The sequence below is a fragment of the Argentina anserina genome, chromosome 3 (genome assembly GCF_933775445.1).
Source record: "Argentina anserina chromosome 3, drPotAnse1.1, whole genome shotgun sequence".
NCBI classification, from domain to species: domain Eukaryota; kingdom Viridiplantae; phylum Streptophyta; class Magnoliopsida; order Rosales; family Rosaceae; genus Argentina; species Argentina anserina.
The window spans coordinates 2,973,669-2,992,500 of record NC_065874.1 but is presented as its reverse complement, the minus strand read 5'-3'; the positions used below and the strand labels follow the sequence as shown (position 1 = coordinate 2,992,500).

Sequence of the window (18,832 nt, the reverse complement as noted above, 5' to 3'; positions counted from 1 at the left end):
AAATCTATCTGGTGATCAAGTGCCGGTCATTTCCTTTGCAGCACCAGCCATACAACCGCCGCTAATACAACGCCGTTGGCCTTTCCTGATAAGAATGGGAAGCGATGTTGCTGCTCAGATGAAATGTATTGGAGATGTAGTTTCAGCATACTACTGGAAAAGGGTAGTTGTAATTTATGAAGACGATGGTTATGGTGGTGGCATTGGGAGGTTAGCTGTTTTATCCCAGACTCTAAGAAATGTTGGAGCAAAGATTGAGCAACGTATAGTTCTCCCACGACTTTCTGATGAGTCTGATCCATATTGGGATGAAATTGAGGAGCAGCTTAAGTTGCCCAATGTACAGTCTCGGGCATTTATAGTTCTTCAGTCATCTTTGCCAACAGTAACTGGTCTATTTAGAGTTGCTAAGAAGGTGGGACTTGTAGGAGCAGATTCAGCTTGGATCATCACAGAGATTATTTCTAGTTTGCTTGACCCTCAGGGCAACCATGATATGGAAGGTACTCTCGGAATCAAGACTTATTATGCCACAAATACTACTACTTATGCCAGTTTCCGTAATGAATTCAGAACAAGGTATCCAGATGAAGATAACTCTAAGCCAGGAATCTATGCTCTTCGAGCATATGATATTATTTCAATCATCACACAGGCCATAAGTAGTAACACTAATACTAATACTAGTCTTCAAGATTCAGTAGAGAAAATGTTGAGCAATTACAACGGTTTGAGTGGGAAAATGCAACTCAAAGGAGGTCAGGTAATGCTGGATATTCCGAGATTCAGGATCATAAATATTGTGGATGGGAAGACAGATAAAGAGCTAAACTTGTGGACACAAGAGTTTGGATTTTCAAAAGACCTTGTTGAAGTATCAGGCAAACACAGAAGTAGTGATGATGTTGGCAATGTAACTTGGCCTGAGCACCTAAAACTAAAAGGGCGTTCCTCCAAAGGCTGGGCAATGCCGACACTTGAGAAGAAAATGAAAATTGCGATACCGATTGACAACCTTGCATTTACAAATGTCACGGGGGAGAACACATATGACGGTTTCTGCATTCAGCTTTTCAATATGGTGGTAGGAAATTTGAGTTATTCCTTGCCACATGAATTTCATGAATTCAGAGGCAATTACAGTTACTTGATAGAACTGGTACACAAAAAGGTAACAATTTCATCTGTACTTCTGTTTCAAGGTCTATGTGCTTATAAGGCCTATACTTTGTTACTTACAAGTTACATAGAGATAGGATAAGTATTTTTCACACTTCGGCATTAGTCTAACACTCTAACGATATTCTGGAAACTGTTTTAATTATTTGTGAATGATTGATGTGTTATGGATAAAAATTGCCTGTTTTTCATGTTCATCAAAACATCAACTGAAGATTTACGATGCTATTGTTGGTGATGTAACTGTATTTGATGATCGTGTCGACAAAGTGGAATTCACTCAGCCGTATATGGAGTCTGGTTTGGCAATGATTGTGCCAGATATATCTTATGAGGAGGAGACATGGATGTTTATGAAACCCTTCACATGGCAAATGTGGGTGGTGACTGGTGCCATCTTACTCTACACAACCTTTATAATATGGTTTCTTGAGGCACCGTTCAGTCCAGAGTTCAATGGCTCATTTAAGAGTCAGATTGCTTTTTCAACTTGGTTCACCTTCTCGTCTTTGTTTTTTTCTCACAGTAAGTACCAGTTTTAAACATATGGTTAAGTCTAACTATGTGTACAAGTTCATTACCAAATATTCTGACCTGTTGTTTATATTCAACTAACAGGAGAAAAGGTCTACAGAAACTTGACTCGAATACCGTTTATAGTGTGGTTGTTTGTTGTATTGATCTTAAACTCAAGCTACACTGCTAAACTGTCTTCACTGCTTACCATCCAACGACTAAGCCCGAATGTAACAGACATTGAGATGTTGAGGAGAACCAACTCATTAGTTGGTTGCGAAGCATTCGCCAAAAGTTATCTAGAGGATATTTTTCTTTTCAATCCTGGTGCTGTTGTGGTTATAGACAGAAGCTACAATCCAGAAGAGATAAGACAAAAAAAATTGTCTGCTGTGTTTCTTGAATTGCCATATGCGCGAGTATTCATGGACAAGCACAAGGGCTTTACTCTCACCAGTCCCACCTACAGCTATGGAGGCTTTAGCTTTGTAAGTTGTCCAACTTGTTCTTGTGCTGGTCTTTTTATGCATACGGTAACATCGAAGCTAATAAATCCTTCTTCTTTTTTTCACTTTTCACAATGCAGGCATTTCAGAAAGGCTCTCCAATAGCCAGGGATTTCTCTAAGGTCATTCTGGATCTATTGGAGAATGAAGAAGTGAGAAAACTTGAAGATTACTGGTTGACGCCAAACAAACGTCAAACCAATACGACTTACGACATGCCAGAAAGCTTAAGTCTCAAGAGCTTTTGGGGTCTCTTTGTAATATCTGTGGCTACTTCCACCTTCTGCTTCCTAATAGCTCTTACCGTCTGGCTGAAGAAGTTATATAACTTGCTAGTGTGCTTCTCTGTCTGGTTAAAGTAATTTGCATTCAATTTGTCAGATAAATATATGCGTTTCAAACTATCAATCGTTCACCGGATCACAAATTTACAACCACAACGACAGAACTCCAAGAATCACACAACAGGAAGCATAGCTATTTTTTGTAGTTTTTATATTGAACTGAGAAGCATTACATGGATACCTTTTTTTTATTCAATATTACAAATATATGCCCCTATACTGAAGATCATATGACGATTGACGCCAAAGCCAACCCTGATGATGCATCCGGCAAAATGGATCCCAGGTCCTTGAGAAATCTTGTTCACGGTCTACTATTATATATACGTACAGCGAGGAAATAGACTGGTCACAACTAATTTACAGGCCCATCTTTTCATGCCTCTTTTCTGTTCGAGAAATTGGAATATATGTATGTGGGTTGTGGTAATTTGAAAGAGTTTAATGCTTCAAGGCACGTTGTAGCAACGCTATCTTTTAGACTATATTTGCTCCCACTACTTGTGTGCAAAAAGGTTGATGCAAATAAGTCTTATGGATACAATGAAGAGCAACTAGCTAATGTTGATCGTCATCTTGCACTTACGAAGATCAACCTAACACTCAATTGAAGAATTTATGAGGGGGTCAAAATTACCAGAAACTATATCTGCAGCACTATAATTTCTAGATTTTGTCTGTGAAAATAAGGAATAAAGAGAGGGATTTTATAGAAAGGAAAGGATCAATGTTTGAATGTATCAAATCTGCAGAGAATTATCTCTTTATATAGAGATGTGTTATGTCTTTTGAAACTGAGTGACTCTACATGTTTGAGTATAACTCTTCAATAAGAATTACTGATTTACTAACAATTAAATATCAATGAATTTAATATCCAAAAGATAATTAATCAAATACCAGAAGTCACATAGTTTGATTGAATTCAAACACTTTTTGGCCGGTGTTAACATCTCTGCTTCTTATCAATTTTCTTTATAATTTGAAAATTGTTCTAACATTTTCATACCTCTTCAGAATGTTGAACTTGCAGAGAGGGCAGGTGGCATTGATTTGTAACCATTTGTCTATGCAGGTGCAGTGAAAATGATGGCGGCAAGGAAGCTCGCGCAGTTCAACTCCATCATCTAGGCACAAAGGCAGATGCAGCATTCCTGAGATTTATAACAAGGATTAACAACATAAGCATTTCTGCTTATAAAATCATAATTATTGTTTGTTGTTTGGCAAACAATAATTATGGTGTTTATAACAAGAATTAACATCATAAGCATTTCTGTACCCTGCCACGGTACAGACCCGGGTTCGATTCCCGGCTGGTGCATGCTTTTTTGCTTTCATGATGATTCCATACCCAACTCTTTTTTTGCTTCGGGATCAAACTTAGAACATCCTGATTATTTTGACAAGATGCTACACAGTATGCCATGTAAATATCAGAAGTCTACGCCGTTGGTAGGAAAAATCACTAAGACATGCATATGCTACGTAGTCTGCTCTTGTACTAGTTGCTGAGATAATGGTCAATCATGGGGGCAGCTCAACACAACAAGAGATTTGACAATCCAACTGGAATGTTCCTCTTTGAAGTTTAAATCACCAAGAACTTTCATACTCAAATTAGAACCTCACATTTCTATCACAAAGAATGTCGTCTCTTCATCTCCAAGTAACAGCTTTTCCACCAATGACCAAGTCATTTTGATCTCCAACGACTTCTGCAACCATTGTTAGCAATTCCACTCTTTCATTGCAGACCAATTCAAGCATATATATCGAAATTCCCCTCTGTTATTCGTCGAATCAGTAGTGCCTTTTCGCAGACATAAAATTGTAATCATATATATGCAATAACTTGGACCAATATTATATCTTTATATCATAACGGGGTTCTGTACCTGTGCTAGTACACGATCAAAATCCAGTCATGTCTTCTCAATCTACAGCTAATAGTTACCAAAGGCTTAGGCTTTTGTTTCCTCTGCTCATCATCTGCTTGCTACTCAATCCCTCCTATGCATTTGAAGCTGAAGATGAAAAAGTGTCACCAACATTGGAGCAATCATTGATGTTAATTCTCGTATCGGAAAACGACAGAAAGCTGCCATGGAAATTGCAGCTGTAAACTTCAACAACCAGTCAGAAACTCATGAGCTAATCCTTCACTTTCGTGATTCTGGCCGTGACCCCTTTCTTGCTGCCCATGCTGGTAAAATTAGCATACATGATAGTTGTCACCAACTCACCATACAACTATACAAGTAAGTTTACAATGTAATTTTTTTAGTTTTATACTGATGGATTAATTTAATTTTATTGCAGCTGAACATTTGATAAAGGAAGAGAAGGTGCAAGTGATACTTGGAATGGAAACTTGGCAGGAAACAGTTACAGTAGCTGATGTAGTCAAAATCTATCTGATGATGATCAAGTGCCGGTCATTTCCTTTGCAGCACCAACCATAACACCACCGCTATACCTGATGAGGAGGAGACATGGATGTTCATAAAACCCTTCACATGGAAAATGTGGGTGCCATCTTACTCTATACAACCTTTATAGTATGGTTTCTTGAGGTACGATTCAGTCCAGAGTTCAATGGCTCATTTAAGAGTCAGATTGCCTTCTCAACTTGGTTCACCTTCTCATCTCTGTTCTTTGCTCACAGTAAGTACCAGTTTTAAACTAACGATGTACAAGTTCATTACCAAATATTCTGATCTGTTGTTTAAATTCAATTAACTTACAGGAGAAAAGGTCTACAGCAACTTGTCTCGAATAGCGTTTATAGTGTGGTTGTTTGTTGTATTGATCTTAAACTCAAGCTACACTGCTAATCTGTCTTCAATGCTTACCATCCAACGACTAAGGCTGAATGTAACAGACATTGAAATGTTGAGGAGAACCAACTCATTAGTTGGTTGCGATAACGATTCATTCGTCAGAAATTATCTAGAGAATGTTCTTCATTTCAATTGAAGTGCTGTTGTGGTTATAAACAGCCGCTACAATCCAAAAGAGATCATCAAAAAACATTTATCTGCTGTGTTTTTTGAATTGCCATATGCGCAAGTATTCATGGACAAGCACGAGGGCTTTACTCTCACCAATCCCATTCCCACCTATAGCTTTGGCGGCTTTAGCTTTGTAAGTTGTCCAACTTATTCTTGCGCTGTTCTTTTATGCATACAGTAACATCGAAGCTAACAAATTTTTTTTTTGTTCACATTAACAACGCAGGTATTTCAGAAAGTCTCTTGCCGCTCTCCAATAGCTAGGGATTTCTCTAAAGTCATTCTGCATCTATTGGAGAATGAAGAAGTGAGAAAACTTGAAGATCGCTGGTTGACTCCAAACAAGCGTCAAACCAATACAACTTACGACATGCCAGAAAGCTTGAGCCTCAAGAGCTTTTGGGGTCTCTTTGTAATATCTGTGGCTACTTCCACCTTCTGCTTTCTAATAGCTCTTACCGTATGGCTGAAGAAGTTATATCGCAAAGAAGTATCTTAAGGCAATGAATAGAGCTTAACAAGCTTTGGTATTAGACAAGTATACCTTAGGTTACGTGACTGCAAGGAGAAGCTCATCGTCTGTTGTATGAATACTAATTGCATAGGCAAATACGTATGGTAACTAGTAAGTGTAAAGCAGTCTGGTTAAAGTAATTTGCATTCAATTTGTCAGATAAATATATGCGTTTCAAACTATCAATCGTTCACTGGATTACAAATTTACAACAACAACGACAACACCAAGAATCAGACAAGCATAGCTATTTTTTGTAGCTTTTATATTGAACTGAGAAGCATTACATGGAAACCTTTTTTTATTCAAAATTACAAAAACATGCCCCCATACAGAATATACTATGACGTCAAAGCCTACCCTGATGATGCATCCGGCAGAATGGATCCCAGGTCCTTGAGAAATCTTGTTCACGGTCTACTATATATACGTACAGCGAGGAAATATACTCTGGTCCCAACTAATTTACAGACCCATCTTTTCATACCTCTTCACTGCTACTCTGGCCAGCTGACTTCAAAATGTTGAACTTGCAGAGAGGGCAGGTGGCATTGATTTGTAACCACTTGTCTATGCAGGTGCAGTGAAAATGATGGCGGCAAGGGAGCTCACGCAGTTCAACTCCATCATCATAGGCACAAAGGCAGATGCAGCATTCCTGAGATTTATAGCAAGGATTAACAACATAAGCATTTATGTTCATAAAATTGTAATTATTGTTTGTTGATTGGCAACAACAAAAAATTACATGTTTACCCTACTAGACAGAAATAACTCGGCACCAAATACTAAGCCAGGAAACGGTGTGAAATGGACAGACTCCATATAAAATAATGTCATGGCATGCCTTCTGGGTGATAATACAAACTGATTTCACATGTCAGATCAAAATTGTGAGAGAAAAAGGGCATCACATGTGAAAGAAAGGCTAACGATTCTGGTATGAAAAGCATACAAAAGAAAGTGTGTCATTCAAACATCTATTGATGGTGCTGAAACTACCAGGCTAAATGACAAAGAAATCATTTTGTAAAGGCTAAAAACAATCACGTTGTAGTGAAAATTAACTCTGTCAGAAACTTACAGCATCTTCTTGGGAGAGAGCATGTTCTGCTGGTGCATCAGTGTCACATTCGGTTATTATTCCTCCGAAAGACTCTTGGATTTCACCATTTACTTTCTCAAAATCAGTCACCTTGCGAAACTTGTACTTTGGCAAATGATCAATCTCTTCCTTAGTTGCTCCTTCCTGTTCAGAAATAAAACATGACCAGGAAATTAGGCATGTATTATAGTTAAAAGCATGAAAGTGGAAGCTTGAAACTCACAGAAGTTTGTTATTAAAATTTTACCAAGGACTTTAAAAGTGAACTAATGAGGTAGTTGCGTTAGGAAAGACTTGGGCAAAAAGTCAAGAAGCTTTGGAAAGCTACAACTCAAAGGGCCCATACACAGACTAATCCTCAGATAGTCACTCCAAATTTGACACAGAAGAGAGTCACCATCAATCTAAAAGGGTGAAAATCAATGCTAGAAAACAACATCCAGCATGATGTCTTCCATAGCATACTTTGATTCAAAATCCCAATAGCACATTAACAATAATCTTTATTCAAAAGTTTAACTACATTGAATTGCACCAGACAACAGACACATCTCAACATAATCTGACTAACTTTACACTAGCCTATACAAGTTCATTTGCTTTGTATTGCAGACCAAGGTTATTTTGACTGAACAACTAAGGAGCTATGTTCATAATGGAGACCAATAAATAACGAATCCCTCGTCATCAACTGCAACAGATCTCACCAACTCTAACAAATAACTTATCAGAAACATCAACTAACTAGTGGAACCAAGTCAAACATTTTCATAAATACCAACCTGATCTGTTACGACATATAAGATGGCAATGATGCACGGAAGACAGAAGCAAACAGCTATACCAATGAGGGAAGCAACGGCAACGCAAATCACCACAAAAACAACATCCAAAGCCAGAAAAGTAATAGTAATCCTGCAAAACATCCACATCTACTCGTAAGCGAAAACAAAAGCCTGACATTCACAAATGGTTCGAAAGAACCGAAATTTGAGCTGAAACACACACCAGTATAATTGAGGAGAGTCAGTCGTCAAACTTTCACCGCCGGCAGTCACCCAGTAAAACCCAAGAATCCACCATATAAACGAAAACATGGTGTTTGCAGACTCCAAATTCTTTGCAAAACTGACATCAAACACAATCAGAATCAACTTACATTTTCGTTATCAACACAATCATAGCATTAGATTTACCTCTATAACTCTTCTAACTATATCATTACATTAATTACAACACTAAAGGTTGGTACTTAGTTTGAAATTTCAAGCTTGGAAATTTTAATAAGAAAAGAAAAAGGTTCAACCTTGTGGCACTATACTCCATGCTCTGTTCCATTCCATAATCTTCACTCTCATCACTCCCCGAAGCCGAAGAGCTCTCCCACCTCGGACTCCCTTCCTCCGCCGCCGCCTGCCCCACCTCCCCCACGCGCCGCCGCCGCGTGCACTCCACGCCAACACAGAACATATGCACCGCGCACTGCAGCACGTACCCGCCGATCCACACCCTCAGAGGAACCTCGGGGCTCTCCTCGTAGCTGAGGCAAAGCACGGCGAGGCCAATTCCGAGCAGCACGGCGTTCCAGAGCAGGTCGAGCACGACGATGGGCCGGGAGTAGGCCCAGTCGCTCTGGCGCTCCTCCAGCTGCTCGGCGGCGGACTCGCGGACGCGGACGGAGGGCTCGCGGAGGCGCATGCGGCGGCCGCTGGCGCGGCGGAGGAAGCGGGCGGCGCCGCGGAGAGGGCGAGGGGGCTGGCGGATGAGGCGGCGGCTGCGGATGAGGTTGTCGGTGAGGGAGTTGGGGAGGAGCGGCGAGGAGGCGGAGCCGGAGCCGGAGGGAGGAGGGGGGTGTTGGTTTGAGGTGAACATGGTTGTTTTGTAGGGTTTGGGAAATCGGAGGCTAATTCATATGTGGGTGGTGGATTAGGGTTTGAGAGATTTTGGGGGTTTTGGGGATGAAAATTGAAGAGAGGAGAAGAACAACAAAGGGGTCCCTTCGATCGTAAACGTTGACATGGACGCGGGATTAACGAAGCCACTTTGTTATTTAAATAGGAAAATATCTTTTCTTTTTCTTTAGTTATTTTTCAAATATTTTAGTAATTAAAGACACAAATAAGCTAGAAATTATAGAGATTCGTCTATGATGCAGCGCTGCATACCATACATATTGAATCGGACGGTAGATAGAGGGTGTCTTAAAATACACGTGGAGTCCGTGGGATGTATGAATGGTGGATTAGAAATATGTATAGTATGCAACGCTGCACCATAAAATTTCCCGAAATCATAGAATGAATTCTCAAAATAATCCGGCGGTGTACTACGATAAGTAATTAAAGCATTCTATATTTATCGATTATTTAATTTCTAGGATCTAGGAAGTCTTTACCGTTATCCTGCTTTGTTATATATATCTTCAATTTTGTCCAAGATAGATTCTTAGGATTTTCCAATGATTTCACACTCAACAACTCAACTTAGCTATTAAGCTTCTTAAAATATTCGATTTCATGAATAACATCTTCCAAATCCCAAGTATAACATATCCTCCAACCGAGTTTCGCAATCACTTTGCATTATGGCATCTGATCATTCATTGAAGGACATTACAAATGCCTAAAGTGTTCCACCAAAAACATGATTTCTTATGAGCTTTATAGTTGGACCTAATCTTGTTGTGAGTTGCACAGTTCTGTCTCAGGAATTTTAGTCCTCTTCCCTTTCTTCAAAACTTTCCATTTTCTTCATTTCAAGACTCATGGTTTCGTTCATGGGTACAGATATTCTGGCCAGAATGGGATTGGGACAAAATAACATCACACATCTGGCAACAACTCTCTGCAATTGTATATGTTTGTACAATCATAGACTCATACAGCAACAATTGAAAGCCTAGATTCTACACGTAGATTTAAATTTCAACATATTTCAAAGCCAAAATTCCCGCCAAGTATATTGAAAACTATAGTTAGAATCTTTGCTGAATCCAAACCATATAGGCTCCCTGGGGCTGATGAAGCTTCAAAGGAAATATCCATAGGACCCACTATGGTTTATCATAATGTAACTTTCACCGTGCAGACAACATCAATTTATAGCGAACAGATTTGTGCAAGAACTAATGAATTATACTTCTGTTTTTAACACATTAAAGTTATTAATAAAAATCAACAAGACAGTAACAAAGTTTATCAATATCTTATGGTTTCATAATCTCACTAACAGTCGTACACTATCAGAATCATAAGTTGTTCCTCTAAAGTCAATCTTCAATGGGATGCACGAACAAGATACAGGACTGCTGCAATTTTTTTCCGATGACTAATTCAGTGCCCTAATCCCAAGCCATTCTTCAGAGGTACAGAATTAGTGTCTTAATTCACCAGAAATTGAGAGAGTAATTAGCTTCCTGAAGGAAACAAAACTTGTTCCTAATCGAAGAGAAGAACTCAATACATCATCAGTGCTCATATACGTATTCCTGTAGTCCATATCTCACCGTCATCCATCCCAATTCTTCTTTATCTCAGGGCTTCATACACAAAATCTATCTGTTGTAACCCCTTCCTCTTCCGCGTCCTCCCCACCCTCTGCCTCGGCCCCTTGTCCCGCCACTCCTTCCTCCATGAGATATCCCTTCAAAAGCTCTATTAACAAGCTGATGTTGTAGTCCACCAGCTCCTCGGCCTTTCTTTGAAGGATTGCCAGATCCATTGCCAGCATTAGCAGGTCGTTTTCCACTGCACCAAAAGGTTTAAGTTAAGAATATATAGAGTTCACAAATACACATACTTTCATTAAGATGGAAAATTGTTTAACACGCATTACAGCTTCCTTCAAGATGCAAGATGTTCACATTGCAACATGGTAAAAATTTAAAAAAAAAATAGCAAAGAGATGGTCAGTGACCAAGTTACGAAAGAGTTATGTGCATAACAGAATAACAGATTTATACGATACAGATGCAATGACAAATTTATCTCTCTCCAGCCAAGTAAAAAAAAGTTTCATTTTCTGTTGGCAGAAGCAATGACAAATGTTGTCTTAAACAATTAAAGCCCCTCATTGAACAAATGCAAGAGCTATTCACAAAATAATGGGAATACTAGGAACAAAAAAGCCAGAGAGATGGCTCACAAAGATTTTGCTTACCCTGTGGCAGGTGAGCTTGCGGTCACAGCAGGTTTTGGCGCCTCTTTCCAAGACAGGTTGATGCTCTTGTCTCCAATAAATGAAGGAACTTTCGAATGCAGTGCCTAAGTATATGAAATTATTCAAATATCAGTTAGGACATTCATGGACTTGTAACTAGGTATTCCAGAATTCTCAGTCATTTCATTCGATTCACCTTTGTCATTGCCAATATATTATTGCAGGTTCGCAACCCAGTTGTAGTATTCTGCTTTTCAGTTTTCTGCACATCATCAAACATACTTTTGTTTAAGGTAATGTTTATAAGAATACTCAAGAGGACACCCAACTCTCATAATTTACTCACAATGCTATCCTTTGCTTCATCAGATTTTGCAGCTGCCATCGCCTTGTTCTTTTCGGCCATTCCCTGTGTTAATTTCTTCATGGTAGCCCTAGTTAACTCCTCCACGTAACTCAACCTGTAAATCAACCCATAAAAGTTTCAGTCACAAAGGTGCAACAATGAATATGTGTCAACCTGTATGAATCAATTTGAAGCAAAAGAAAAAAAATACATGACAATTGAAGGCCAAACATTTTCAATGAATGAAATAAAGGATGGGACAACCTAGACTATGCAATAAACTACATATAAAAGAGTTGATACCTCTCTGTGAATTCCTTATACTGCTCTGTAAAGTCCTCACCAAGCCTATCTGATGGTTGTCCGGTTACTATCTTGTAACCGCACAAACTGTTGGTAGCATTTGGAACCTATATAAGAAAGCAATGACGTATGAATGACACATTATTAAATGATTCACAGGTATTGACAAAAGGTGTTGACTAGAAACCCAAAAACCTTGTGAGCAAGATGGTGAAATGTGTACAACAAGCATTCCACATAAGTGAAGTTAAACTCCTCTCCGGTCTTTCTCCGAGGCATGTTTTTCTGATAAAGAAAACAAAAAGAAAATTATATATATGTTCATTGTATTAAACAAAAAAAAATCATTTATATAATAAAGAATAAAAAGCACTCAAGCATAAATCATTAAAGTTCAAATTTTATGGAACCTTTAACAGCTGAACCACAGAAGGAAGAATCTGACGTGAATCTTGTGGTGTGGTGAATGGCGCAACTTCTGCAAGAGCCTTGAGAAGATCTAGCCTTCTTTCATCAGGAAGCTGATGGACAAAATTAATGTGAGAATGAGCACCTTGTGTTTGACCGAAAATACCATAATGACAGCAATAGAAACACTTTTCAGTATTATACAGAAAACAATACAAAATGACCAAGATATGTTTACTTTTTATCATTGGAAGTACTATTACATTTTCCACAATTTTTCTTCTATTCATATTTACCAGATTTTCCCTTCTTTTCACTTCAGATTTAGTGACTTTCTACTCACTCATAACTGACGGTAGCAAAAAGGAAGAGCATAAAGAAAGAACCTATACATAAAAGGCTTGCTATGGAAAATAACGGCACATCCAAATTCTAATTAACTGTGAATCAATTGAAGAGCATAAAGTAGTTTCCTTTAAAACAAGACCAATACTCAACTAATACAACCTCTTGTTCATTATACCAAGTATACAGATGAACCTTATTGTAAAGTGATTACACATAAAAATTATATCACCATGTGCATTATATATTTCATATGCATACATAGATATAGCATACATAATAAACTGCTTTGCGTATCATTTACAATCAGATTGGAATCTATGAAAACCAGATTAAGAATTGATTAGCCAAGAAACTTGACATGCATGCCTAAATGGTAAACGGAAAACTTTAAAGAGTGTCGATGTTACCTTATCCGATACAGGAAGGATGTGTTTGTTCAGATAGTTGAGGAACTTGCTGCTTGATGCACCTCTCTATGTAAACATATGAATTGATCAAACAGGGTCAATTACCAGAAATAAGAAACACCAACTACAGTAATGAAGGGAGAATTTTATGGTAGTAGATATCATACCACAATAAATGGCAGAGCCATAAATAGGCAGGATATCAACCTGTCAATATGGTCTGCGTCTGAAACCTGTATGCCAACCATTTTCCAAAGAGGTTGTTAAAAGCACCATAGTGATTATATTCAACTTGTCTAATCTTAAGACGAGAAAGTAGAACAGACATGGTTCTAAGATATGTCGATGTTACTTCCATCAGCCTCAATTTTATTTTCTACCACTTCTAGTCAAACATGTACTATTATTTATTAGAAATCAAGCAAATGGGGTTCCTCCAGCCTATTCTTTATTATCCTGAATATTGGTATTTACCTACTCCAAAATCTTATTCAATGTATTACAATTGGGGATGAGAAAATAATGGTAATCATCTTATGGTATTAAAGGTCAATTAAAGTAGCACAATAAAAAACTACTCGCACCACATTACTAATTGGCAGTAAAAATTGCATGATCACGTTCGCTACTACTTCATGTCATGTTCTTTACACCAAGGCAGATAAACTAGAACTTACACTGAATTGAGCATCTAAATCAGCTTGTCCTTCAATGATGCCAAGAAGTTCGACCATCCGTTCTTTTGGAGCTTTGTCCCCAAAGATGCTCAAACCTTTTAAGAAGTCCATGAACATTCTAAATTCTGCTCCGGTTACATCTTCTAAGCTCTGCAATTGAACTCATCAAATTAGTCATATATCCAACAACCTTAAAACAAAATGGTGAAAAGAATTATAATTTTCACATAGTTATGCCCAACTGGGTAACAAAAAAAAGGACCATATATCAGACTGTGACAGCATGGCAATCAAAAGGTCCTAGTGACTTTCACACGGTACTATAAAGAGAAATGGCTCTAGTGGATCATGTACTTCACTGAAAAATCATGAACGCACCTTTTTTATCAAGTCAGTAATATGCCTCTCCATTTCCTCCTGGGGCTTCAAAACTTCAGCTTTAATAGGAAATACCTACAATTTAGAAATTTTAGCATCTGTTAACATCATGATATTTATGATTAAAAAAATCATATTATTCTACTGAGGGATTACTCAAACTGTCTTCTAACCTTATCTCTAATGAAGCTTAGGACTTTCTCGCGAATAACATCATCTTGGCTTGGTTCATCAACACTTCCAATGTGCTTGAACAAGGCCGTCAAAGAAGCTGCGCACACAAGACAGCAAAATATATTATGACAGAATATTTGAGCATTTACTTAATTGGAAACATATCAAGGATGCAACAGACAATAAGTAGATATAGGTAACCAGTATCCAATGGGAAACAACTGATTGCTCATTTGTATAATAAATTGTGCATTCAAATAAAGCTAATATAATCTGGAGTAAGGTTTGCAGACTAGATATTCTCATCTTTGCACTGAAATAAAAATTATAACACGCACACGATACAAAGCCTCTTCACATATTAGGATATTGGTTGGCATGATAGAATAATTGGGCTTAGGCAGCTTGGTAATTCAACTCATGAAAAGGCAAGCCTAGGCAGTCACTATTTCAGCATTGGCCAGGGTGGTCCAGAATGCAACTTAGGTCCCACCAGATAAAAATAAGTGAATTAATTTAAAAGGGCCAAGAATGGTAATTCTGACAACAGAAGTTTTGCAACAATGTTGAAGAATGCTTGCATATCTTTCACCATTGGCAGTGTATATTACTTGCAAGTATTCAATTTTATAAATATGAAGACTTTGTATAGATTATCGTATCCTATTCATCTATGAATACAAACTTCATACTACAATCAAATTTAGTCACTACAAAATACCCTCACTCAGAAAAAGATGACATTTACCTTTCACATCCTGCCTCAAAAGAGCCATAAGGGCCTTATGCACAGCATCACGCTCCACAAACTCATCTAAAAAGCATCAACAAATACATCAGACTCATATAAAACAATCAATATACTCCTTAGCTCACTCTCCCTCTCCACAACCACCATAAACAAAAAACCAACACAAAAAAATTTACCAGCTGAAAGGAGTTGCACAAGAATGTCTACAATCTTTGAGATGTGTTCGGGGGTGTCCTTGCAGAAAAGGGGAAGCCCCCGAATAGCTTGCACTCGAACCTGCACATTACAAATTCTCAATGATCAAAAGCTAAAACATGGCACCGAATCACACATACCGTACAACCCAAATGACAGTAACAAGCAGCAATTATAACACAGATATCTTCAACTATGTCACACTGTTCTATTCCAGTAGCCAACACCTACCCTCAGTCTATCACTATGAACTCAATGAATGAGGTTTCATCGATTTTAAGCAGTGTAAAATGAAAATGAACTAACCCCAAGCTCTTCTTCTTCAATCAAATCAAGGTGAGTATCGATCGCCGGCGACGAAAGCCCGGGGAAGAACTTGAAGAACCTGGGAATGAGCTGCGCAGCGAGCTGCTTGGCCTTCATGCTGGTCTTCGCCGCACTGATAATCCCCTGGTAGTCCTCCACATTCTGAAAACCACACACAACGAAAAACCCCTAATTACTCCAAAACCCTAACCCTAGAAACAGAGATTCTCCGGTGAATCGAAAAGAGAAGGAAGGAGGTTACCTGGGACTTGTCCTTGGACTCATTGAGACGCTCGCCGAACTCGTATAGCTTCTCGATGTGCTTTGCCTCGTCGGAGGGGTCAGCCGCTGACGCCGCCATTGTTAGGGCTCGGAGAAGCTGAGCGAAATTGGGAACAAAAAATCGAACTTGTTATTATTATTATCATTATTGTTAGATATAGAAGAAGAAGAAGTCATAGTAGTTGTTTTGGAAAATTGAAAAGAGTTTTTTTTTTTTTTTTTTGGAGGGCTGGATTTTTACCTACTGGGTTTTGGGGGAGAGAGAGAGAGAGAGAGAGAGACTTGGGGAGGAAGAAGATGAAGAAGCGGGCCCTTTTATCTCCTTCCTGCACTAAACGGTACCGTTTTTGAAAATCCTATGTCAGGTATGCAACTGTATTTTAGTTTAGTGTCTAGGGTCACCATGTTTTATACTTACTTGGTATAGTAAATTCCAACTAGCTCTGTACTATATAAATTATATAATATATATAATAAGGACTGAATTTTTCCTTCAATATTTAGGCGAAAATCAGTCTAGTCTACCGATCTCAGGCTCTATCAAGTTAGTCTTTCATCTAATGAGTGTCAAGAACTGAGAGAGATGTAAACTTTTCTTAAAAGTCAAATAACATTTCAAGAGAGGTCGGCATAAACATTTTCTGATGACGGAAAAACGTATCCGGAAGGTCAGAGAACATTTCATGTGGATCATAACACATTTTCTGACCCCTAAAATGTCATTGGGAACTTTATGCATTAGTGAATGCAATGTAACTCATAATCTGGAGCTTACTGTGTAAAACAGCGAATCAATCCACAAGTAAACGGAAAAGGAAATTGCAATCCCCAGGATATGACCAAGCTTGCAATCTAATGTTACATCATTGTATGAATCTCCCTTATTTGATCCAACAGAATGTTCAATGATTTTGTCCATAAAATTCTATCCCTGCTACGAGGCCAAAATTCCTTTATATTGGTGAAATCACAGATTGGGCATATCCAGTGCTTGCAAGACATCTTTAAATTCGAAATCATGTGTTTGTTTGTTGAACTGTTCAACCAGCTTGAATCTAACATCAGTCAAATAGAAGGTTTGGGTGGTCTCCAGAAGCCATTTTGCTTCTGAGTCATTGAGCTTGCTGGGGAGGACAACATCGCCTCGGATAAGCACCATGTCCTTGCTTTGTGCAAATTCACTGTAATACGTCATAGTGAAGTAGGGGGTAGCTTGAGTTCCTCTTGCTTTATAATCTTCAAGACCAGTGAAAATCATGTGTGGCATCTGCACTGCAAGAAAGTTTGAAGGAAACTTAGTAGTGAAGACAGGCATACTAACATAGTTGAAATCGTACAACAACAAATTTTGTTTTGGATGTATAGGTTTTTACTCTATGAATCTCCATCTAAACTTTGTACTCTATGTAATTTATTGTCTACATTTATAAGCATACTAGAAATATAATTTCAAAGATTTCCGACCAAGGACACAATGTCACCCATCTTGATAGGTTTCAACAGCCGAACCTTGCCATCAATTAACAGAGTCGAATACAAAGATAATCAAGGTTATAAACTACAGATACAAGTTTTAAGCATTGATAAATGTGTATCCCATGTGGTGCATACCGCTTCTACTACGATATTGACATTGTTTAGTTGGAACCTTAGGATCTACCAGTGATAACTAGAACGAGTAGCAGATATTGAATAAATAACTCTGATCTTGTGACCAGATTTTGTATAATCAATAACCTTACTACAGATATTAATATAGGTAACTTTCAAACAGAACAAATCGAAAGACCATACGAAAATTGGCTTCAGAAAGAAGTGAATCCTATCCTGTATCCACTGTGCAGTGAACAATCATAAAAATGATACAAGACAATGATGAGAGACCAAACCTTGAGCAAACATTGAGACATAACCACTCCCTCTCCACAAAGGAATGACAAAATACCGGCTGCGATTATACACAAGTTAGCATAACCAAAAGAAGAAACCCGAAAAACCAAGACTAAAAAATCATTTAAGCAGCTTACCAATCTGCTGCTCTATGCTCCAACAGATGATACAGACTCGCTCTCATTGATGCACCAATATGTCCTCTCCCCAAGTGATACTGAACGAAACAAACACGACACATAAATTCACATAGCCATCAAACAACCATGAACTACTATTTATCTCATTCACATCCATTTTCGACTCTATAAAAAAACTAGCAATCTAGCATCAACCAATGTAGCAAGACATAAACTTTTAGTGTAGCACAGAGAAGCAAGGAACTTGAAGCTTACATCATCCCAAGCGGAAGCAATGTCCTCAGGTGAGCGATCCTTAACTCTCTGAATGTCAATGATGGAATCCAACGGCTTGGGCTTCAAGGGCGAGAACCCAGAAGCAAAACTCGAGGCCCTGACCGAACCAAGCGAGCCCCATTTCAGAAAGCCACAGGGAAGTGATTGGCTTTCTGGGTTTTGGGGCCTAATTATCGAAGTAGTGAAGGAGTGTTTGGGCAAAGCAGAAGTAGATGAAGCCGAGTTGCGGAGGTTTGAAGCTGATGAGCTAATGATTCTTAAGGCTCTTCGCATTTTGGAGAAGGATTGGAGTAGCTGAAATTGCCAACATCAAAAAGAAAAGGAGCGACTCGGAATTAATTGACCCTATTGAATCAAGAAGAGCAAGAGGTTTTCAGAGAGCTATGGTCCAAAAACATTGCACCAGCCGGGAATCGAACCCGGGTCTGTACCGTGGCAGGGTACTATTCTACCACTAGACCACTGGTGCTTGTTGCTGTCCAATGCTGTCTATTATAAAGTGTTGTTTTATATATGGTTATGCTCTATTACTACATGCAGCTTGCTAGTTTGATCCTGTTGATGAGTTTTGATTGTCAATCTGCATGAAAGAGATTTTGAATCTTAATACTTGAA

At 38.5% G+C, this 18,832-nt stretch overlaps 4 protein-coding genes, 1 non-coding gene and 1 pseudogene across 6 annotated transcripts in view; 2 read left to right on the top strand and 4 right to left on the bottom strand.

Annotated features, from left to right (window-relative positions):
• Nucleotides 1–2,695, top strand: part of LOC126789210 (glutamate receptor 2.7-like) — a 3,363-nt gene extending 668 nt beyond the window's left edge. Inside the window, exons 2-5 of the mRNA XM_050515303.1 lie at nt 1–1,171; nt 1,395–1,704; nt 1,798–2,183; nt 2,282–2,695. The exon at nt 1–1,171 is cut by the window's left edge and continues 88 nt beyond it. Of these exons, the coding sequence (XP_050371260.1) occupies nt 1–1,171; nt 1,395–1,704; nt 1,798–2,183; nt 2,282–2,563 (2,149 nt within the window). The 3' untranslated portion in view covers nt 2,564–2,695. The remainder of the gene's footprint in view (nt 1,172–1,394; nt 1,705–1,797; nt 2,184–2,281) is intronic.
• An 867-nt stretch (nt 2,696–3,562) lies between these two features.
• On the bottom strand, nt 3,563–9,189 carry LOC126789212 (E3 ubiquitin-protein ligase At1g63170-like). 2 transcript variants are annotated; one of them, XM_050515306.1, is made up of 5 exons: nt 8,485–9,189; nt 8,187–8,306; nt 7,961–8,093; nt 7,158–7,322; nt 3,563–3,699 (listed from the first exon to the last, which is right to left on the bottom strand). In XM_050515306.1, exons 1-5 carry the CDS (start codon nt 9,048–9,050, stop codon nt 3,673–3,675), a joined length of 1,011 nt encoding a protein of 336 aa, XP_050371263.1. In that variant the 5' UTR covers nt 9,051–9,189; the 3' UTR covers nt 3,563–3,672. The 2 variants fall into 2 exon arrangements, with proteins under 2 accessions (XP_050371263.1, XP_050371262.1); XM_050515305.1 differs by lacking the exon at nt 3,563–3,699 and adding an exon at nt 6,305–6,731.
• On the top strand, nt 4,458–6,096 carry LOC126789213 (glutamate receptor 3.3-like; annotated as a pseudogene).
• Nucleotides 9,190–10,316: 1,127 nt separating the features above from the next.
• Nucleotides 10,317–16,186, bottom strand: LOC126789211 (apoptosis inhibitor 5-like protein API5). The gene is made up of 17 exons (XM_050515304.1): nt 16,153–16,186; nt 15,892–16,008; nt 15,630–15,791; nt 15,305–15,404; nt 15,126–15,191; nt 14,377–14,474; nt 14,204–14,278; nt 13,826–13,975; nt 13,316–13,381; nt 13,149–13,214; nt 12,396–12,506; nt 12,181–12,270; nt 11,986–12,092; nt 11,683–11,797; nt 11,533–11,598; nt 11,337–11,440; nt 10,317–10,924 (listed from the first exon to the last, which is right to left on the bottom strand). The coding sequence occupies exons 2-17, from the start codon at nt 15,988–15,990 to the stop codon at nt 10,732–10,734; spliced, it is 1,668 nt and encodes a 555-aa protein (XP_050371261.1). The 5' UTR covers nt 15,991–16,008; nt 16,153–16,186; the 3' UTR covers nt 10,317–10,731.
• Nucleotides 16,187–16,657: 471 nt separating this feature from the next.
• On the bottom strand, nt 16,658–18,548 carry LOC126788387 (uncharacterized). Its single transcript, XM_050514375.1, has 4 exons — nt 18,197–18,548; nt 17,939–18,018; nt 17,801–17,859; nt 16,658–17,183 (listed from the first exon to the last, which is right to left on the bottom strand). Exons 1-4 carry the CDS (start codon nt 18,488–18,490, stop codon nt 16,879–16,881), a joined length of 738 nt encoding a protein of 245 aa, XP_050370332.1. The 5' UTR covers nt 18,491–18,548; the 3' UTR covers nt 16,658–16,878.
• A 67-nt stretch (nt 18,549–18,615) lies between these two features.
• On the bottom strand, nt 18,616–18,686 carry TRNAG-GCC (transfer RNA glycine (anticodon GCC)). Its single transcript has one exon. It is a non-coding gene; the product is annotated as a tRNA-Gly (tRNA).
• Between the last annotated feature and the right edge of the window lie 146 nt (nt 18,687–18,832).

Coding starts and splice junctions, on each gene's coding strand:
- LOC126789211 (XM_050515304.1), bottom strand. CDS start 15,990: ATGGCGGCGTCAGCGGCTGACCCCTCCGACGAGGCAAAGCACATCGAG. Junction 11,798..11,985: donor TATAAGGAATTCACAGAGAG/GTATCAACTCTT, acceptor GTTGATTTACAG/GTTGAGTTACGTGGAGGAGT. Junction 10,925..11,336: donor GCAAGCTCACCTGCCACAGG/GTAAGCAAAATC, acceptor CTTTTGGTGCAG/TGGAAAACGACCTGCTAATG.
- LOC126789212 (XM_050515305.1), bottom strand. CDS start 9,050: ATGTTCACCTCAAACCAACACCCCCCTCCTCCCTCCGGCTCCGGCTCC. Junction 8,094..8,186: donor GACTCTCCTCAATTATACTG/GTGTGTGTTTCA, acceptor GATGTTTTGCAG/GATTACTATTACTTTTCTGG. Junction 6,732..7,157: donor CTCTCTCCCAAGAAGATGCT/GTAAGTTTCTGA, acceptor TATAAATCTCAG/GAATGCTGCATCTGCCTTTG.
- LOC126788387 (XM_050514375.1), bottom strand. CDS start 18,490: ATGCGAAGAGCCTTAAGAATCATTAGCTCATCAGCTTCAAACCTCCGC. Junction 18,019..18,196: donor TTGCTTCCGCTTGGGATGAT/GTAAGCTTCAAG, acceptor TGTTTCGTTCAG/TATCACTTGGGGAGAGGACA. Junction 17,860..17,938: donor GAGCATAGAGCAGCAGATTG/GTAAGCTGCTTA, acceptor GTATAATCGCAG/CCGGTATTTTGTCATTCCTT.